Source organism: Apteryx rowi, unplaced genomic scaffold (assembly GCF_003343035.1).
Source record: "Apteryx rowi isolate R43461 unplaced genomic scaffold, aptRow1 scaffold_243, whole genome shotgun sequence".
NCBI classification, from domain to species: Eukaryota; Metazoa; Chordata; class Aves; order Apterygiformes; family Apterygidae; genus Apteryx; species Apteryx rowi.
Genome location: NW_020448786.1, coordinates 831,902 through 837,901, shown reverse-complemented (window position 1 = coordinate 837,901; position 6,000 = coordinate 831,902). Strand labels below are relative to the sequence as shown.

General features: G+C 46.7%; 1 protein-coding gene across 1 annotated transcript in view; it reads left to right on the top strand.

Annotated features, from left to right (window-relative positions):
* The first annotated feature begins 68 nt into the window (after window positions 1-68).
* Window positions 69-6,000, top strand: part of DUSP10 (dual specificity phosphatase 10) — a 29,190-nt gene continuing 23,258 nt past the window's right edge. Inside the window, exon 1 of the mRNA XM_026066575.1 lies at window positions 69-2,476. Within this exon, the coding sequence (XP_025922360.1) occupies window positions 1,675-2,476 (802 nt within the window). The 5' untranslated portion in view covers window positions 69-1,674. The remainder of the gene's footprint in view (window positions 2,477-6,000) is intronic.

The following is a 6,000-nucleotide window of genomic DNA, read 5'->3' as shown; positions in this document are numbered from 1 at the left end:
GGCGGGTGGCTCCGGGGCCGCGGCAGCGGGCGGGCGAGCGGCGGTGGTGTGCGGCTCTCCGGGAGTCCCGGGCGGCAGCGGGCGTCTCTGCCCGCGGCGGATGCTGCGGGCGGGCTGCTACGGCAGCGCCTGCGTGTTTGGGAAAAAAACTTGAGTTGTCCCCTTTTTTCGCTTTTTTAAATTTATTTATTTTTTCTCCCGCTCTCTAGCAAGGCGAAGTGGGTGATTTGGCTTATTTAAAAAAACCCCACACAACTGTGTTAGTTGAAAACGCTTAGCGTTTGCTTGTTTTATTTATTTATTTTTATTTTTTAACAAGCAGAAGGGAGGGAGGAGGCAGGGAAGCAAGGATACGCTAGGAGAGCCCTCAGGTGAGCCGCTCTGCGAAGGTTGCTCTGCCTGAACCTGGGGACCCCGTCTGCTGTCACCCGGGCTCGCAAACAGCGCTGTCTTCCTTGCTCCAAAGGTGTTTTCAGACTCGCTCTGTAACGAGGTTGTGGCTAAAGGCTTACGGAAGAGGGCTGTGTTCTCCGTGCTGCCCTGAGAGAAGGTCTCCTTATTCAAGAAGAGGGACATCTTTTAAAACAGGGCCAGAGCTGAAGGGGGAGGTGAACCAATATTCCAAGCTCCTGGACATTTTTTGATGAAATGATGAATTTCTTGATGAAATTCTTAGCTGAATTGTTGTTAGGATGTATTTTTAGAGGAGAGCATCAGCTGCTCTGAAAATTGCTGGCGAAGGGGAGGCATTGTCTGGGTCTTCTGGGTTGTTTTGGTCTCTTTTTCTTTGTTTTTAAGTGGAAGGGAAGGCTTATGTGTTGTGTCTTAGCAAATGACAAGCTGAAGTTTGCAAAGACTGCGATCTTGGGGGTAGAGCAGACCCCTATTTCAAGAAGCTCTGAAACATCTCAGGGAGGGGGGAACTCTTGCTTCCACAGTTGCTGGAGAACGCTAGCCTTCCCCAGCCTTTAGCTGAGGGGGGGGTTAACTGAAACTGGATTAACATCTGTAATGGGAAGATGCAAGTTCAAGGCATGCACTTGCATTCTATTGAGATTTTCAAAACCTAATTTTCCTGTTTTCTTTTTCCTTTTTTTTTCTTTTGTTTTGTTTAGCTGTATGTAGTTAAGTTTGCAACTGTCTTTGAGAATTTATTCAAAAGCTAATTTTATTCCAGCTTGCTGGAAAAGTTGTGTATCACCACTGACACATTCAGCTGCTGTGCATTCCTCCCAGCTGTAGAGTCAGTCCAGTAGTTGTTTCCTTTGCTTACTGCGAGGGAAACAAGAGAACATGCCTCTTTATCAGTTGCATGCCTTGCAGTGGTGTTTCAGAATAGCTCAACACTATCTGCATGTAGACAAATGCCTCCTCCTGGGTGTAGTTGCACAGTCTAAGCTAGTTGTATATTCTGCATGCCATTTGCATTCATGCAAATAGCTGAAGCATTCTCTGCAAGATTGAGAAAGGTTTTTTATTAGCAGTGAGCTAATAATTATTGCAATGGGTTACAAGTATTGGGAAATTGATTTGTGATATCTGTAGACTTGCATGATCCCATGATCTCTTTTCATTCCTTCTCTTATCTTCTCTTCCCTCCCCTTCCCCCCCCCTTTTTTTTTCCTTGCAGGTAGATCTTGAGTTCTTCTTGATTTGCTAGTGCTCAGCCTCCTCATGCCTCCGTCTCCTTTAGACGATAGGGTAGTAGTGGCACTTTCAAGGCCGGTGAGACCTCAGGATCTCAACCTTTGTTTAGACTCTAGCTGTCTTGAATCTGTCTCTTCTGCCAGTGAGAGCCACTCCGGTCTGCTTGGCACTGCTGTCGTGTCCCTCAAGACTGCTAATCTCACGTATATGCCCTCATCTAACGGCTCTGCACGCTCCCTGAGTTGTGGATGCAGCAGTGCCAGTTGCTGCACTGTGGCGACATACGACAAGGACACTCAGGCCCAAACTCAAGTGAGCACCAGCAGCACCCACGCCGGAGCCTCTACCGCCTGCCCTGCCAACCAGATGGTCAACAGCAATGAGAACGCCGGCAGCTTGAGCCCACTGGGTGGAGTGGGGAGCCCGGTCTCGGGCACAACCAAGCAACTAGCTAGCATAAAAATCATTTACCCCAGTGATCTGGCAAAGAAGATGACCAAATGCAGCAAGAGCCACCAACAGAACCAAGGGCCTGTCATCATTGACTGCAGGCCTTTCATGGAGTATAATAAGAGCCACATTCAAGGGGCTGTTCACATTAACTGTTCCGACAAGATCAGTCGGAGAAGGCTCCAGCAGGGCAAGATCACTGTCTTGGACTTGATCTCCTGTCGGGAAGGCAAGGACTCATTCAAGAGGATCTTTTCCAAAGAAATCATAGTTTATGATGAGAATACCAATGAGCCAAGCAGAGTAATGCCTTCCCAGCCGCTCCACATAGTGCTGGAGTCACTCAAGCGAGAAGGCAAGGAACCCCTAGTCCTCAAAGGTAATCCTGCACCTTGCCCCCATGTAATCTCATGGTTTGCTTTGCTATCTATTTTTCTTTACATCTATTCACCCTTAAGCAAGGCTTGTGGCAGAACTTTCAATGTGGCTGTTTATTTCTAGGATGTCCTGTGTGCCTGGGGTCACGGGTGGCAAAGCAAATGTATTCCACCAACAAATCATGGAGCTGGTAGCTTGGTAATGAGGGATATTTGCTTTGTCTCTGACTGTTGCTCTTGAGTGGTGAAGGGGGGTGGGAACTGGAAGAGGGAGGAAATGCGCTTCCTAGTGTCTGTCTGTTTAGACAAAGAATTTCCCCAAGTGTTTGCTCTAAGTATTTATAGCCCAAGGGGCAGAGGTCCAGGAGGGTGTACTTCTCTCTCCAAGCCATTTTAGATCATCAGACTGACCTTTACTTAGCAGCCTAGGGCTTGATTATTTTTGTCCGTGTAAAACTGAACTCATAGGTGTTGGAGATAGGCAATAGGACAGTAAAAGGGAGGAGGAAAGACAAGAGAAGCCATCTGGTCTATGGCATTGCATCATGGACTAGTCCTGCATGAGTTGTGAGGACCAGTCAGTGAAACTGGAGCAGTCAAGCCTTATTCTGGTGGAGCAGGTTCAGAATAATGGTTGGAGGGAGATATTTTTGCTAAAAAGTGATCTGAAAGGGTTGTGTGTATGTGTGCATATGGATGCATATTTGTTTATATATACTTTTCCTTTAAAAGCTACTGATTTAATGTGTTCTTTGATCTATCCCTTAATGTTCTAAGGGAAAATGAGCCCTACCACTTAGGGAATCCTTTTCAAAAGTAGCATCCAAGGACATTTCCCTCTTTCATTTTATTCTGTAGCTCCTATTTATAACAGTGCTGCCCTCTAGATTAAATCTCTTCTCCCTGGGGGTTTATGCCATTCAGACACATAGTTGATAGAGATTGGCTATGGTACTGAGAAACACAGAAGGATCTGTTGTATAGCTCACTGTGTATATTTAATTCACATATATTTTTTTTTTTTCCTGTAGAAGTTACTTTCAGTCTACAAAATATGTCAGCAGACTTCACTGCTCTGATAACTCCTAGAAGAGTCTGTGAATGAAACAGAGAAAATGGGCTAAATTATAGGTCCTGTGAGATCCTTCCTCTCTGAGTATATCTGACTCTTGTGGAAGCTTAAAACTGCACTGGGCTTTCTTGTGCATGTAAAGCATAGCAAGTAAATAGTTATGGTGGGTTTGCTTTGATACTTGCTACTGGTTCCCAGTGTTCTTGTATTGGATCTTTCAGGTCATGATGGTGCCCTTAAGCTGTACAAAAGGGAGAAGATTCTCTTTGTGGAGTAAAGTTACTGCTGAAGTGCAATGTTTCTGGTGATAAAGGCATTCTGTTTAAGCCCTTGCAACTGGATATGTGGTTCATAAGCTGTAGTCTGCAAGTATTTCTACTCTTCTAAAAGTGGAATGCTGAAGGTATTTTTCTTGTTTGTGTTTCTCTGAAAACACCTACTGAAACTCCTCTGACTCAAAACTGTGACAGTTTTTAGTGTTTGAAGTTAAAGGCAGTAGCTGAGACAGAACCATGCAGCTGTAACTGGGCGGCAYCGAGCTGCTGGGCCTGGGAGCGGTGGCGGGCAGCCCCCATGTGCACTCTGTAGGCAGCGTCTTCTCCCACCTCCCAGTGCCAGCTGCAGTTCACTGGGCACTCTGCTGGGTTTAACTGAGCGCTTGCGGTATTACTCGGGCAATTTTTTGTTTTAGACGATGGAGAAATGTTAGCATCAGTCTCAAAGACCTGCTGGGTAGAATTCCTCTCCCTGAACCACTTCTGCCAACAGCGTTGAAACTGCGCTAGAAGAGAAAGGGAGCCCAAATCCTTTGCTTTTTGGATGTAGTAATTGGCTGGGCAGAGCAGAGCTCGCCTGAGAAAGCGAGTAGTGAGGGGAGAAGAGATGAGTGTTCCCGTTTTCACCTTAACTCCTCTCCCGTYTTTGAAGTGGCGCTCGAATTGGGGTCGAAGGGAGTTGAGCATATGGTAAAGCAGCGCTCAGAAAGGCTCTACTTAAGTTTCCGAGCCTGGGGAGTGGTGCTAGAAGTGCTTGTTATTTAGTTTCACTTGTCACACAGAATTTTTTCCATCATGCTTCAATAGCGCTAGAGCGTGTGTGTGTGTGTGTGTACGTGTCTGTGGGTTCAGGGATTGCCATGAGACAGGGGATAGCTTATGAGCCCCCTTTGCTTTTTTTATTTTGAGCCATTTCTCTTGCTCGCTGCAGTCCAGTCCTAATTTATTGCTGGCCCATCTGATCCTCTGTTTCATGTCTGTAAACACTGGTTGCTAGCCTTGCCGGCCAAGTTTATGTCCCCCGCTCTGGTGCCACGTTCTCCATGTTTGGTGCCGCCTGTCAGCCCGGCGGCCCTGTTGCTGTTTTTGTGGTGCGGTGTCACGTTGTGGGGGGGAATCTGATCAGCAAACCTGAGGGCCTGCAGCCGATGGGATTGAGTTACGGCTTTAACTTACAGTTCTTCAGGGTAGCGACGTGGTCCAGTGTGTATTTAGGTTTAGGTGCCCGAATCTTTAAGCAGCATAAAAATTCTGTGCTGTTTTGGAAGGCTGGACTGAGCTATAGATAAATATATGTATAGGGCACCTTATCAGGCTCAAGTTACAAAGAAGGGCCCTGATTTATTTTTAATGTGAATAGCAGGCCCGTACGAACTAACGCTCTGACAAGAGAGTATTGGGGGCTTTACGTCTATGTCACTTTATAGAGGGATTTAAACAACTCTGTTCCTTTCTTCGTATCTCTGCCTCTTTGCTACTTCCTTTAATATGGACAGTTTGAGTCATAAATGCAAGATTTGCATTTTGATATAAGCCCGTTAGAAGCAAAGGTTTTCCTCATTTCTTTGTCCAGAAAGCGCAACAACACTTAAACAGCCTGAAGTCCTATTTTTACCAAAAAAAAATAAAGTGCTTTACTCTTACGTTGGCCTTAGAAGCTGTCGTGGCTGAAGCTGCTGTTCAGCCTGCTCGTATGAGAGAGATGAAAAGTCATGTTTTCTCCTCCCTTCCCCCCGCACCCAGGCACCTTCACAACAGACGCTAGTATTGCGTACCTGCTGACACCTAAAGGCCTCCCTTTTCGTGGATACGTTTCTTTGCCTAGCTTTGTGAAGGGCAGGAAGCAAAACCAGTGGCGAGAGCCCGGCGCCCGCTCTGCTTGAGGCTGATGGCAAAGCTGTTGCTGAGTTCGGTGGTGGGAGAGCTTCGTAACGCGGCTCCCGCTGGGCTCGCAGCCCTGCGCCTCCTCGGGAGAGGGAAAGCTGGCCCAACCCCGTCAAACCCAATGGCAGGGCGTGGGGAAATTGTCACATGAGCACTAGTGTGCTTCTGCCTTACTGGAAGAATTTGCCTTCCCTTACTGTATAGCTCATAGTGAAAGTGGCCTAGAGTCGTGGGGTTTTTTTGTGCTTTAGTTTGCTACTGGGACCTAAAAATAGGAAGTGGGAAATTCATTTGC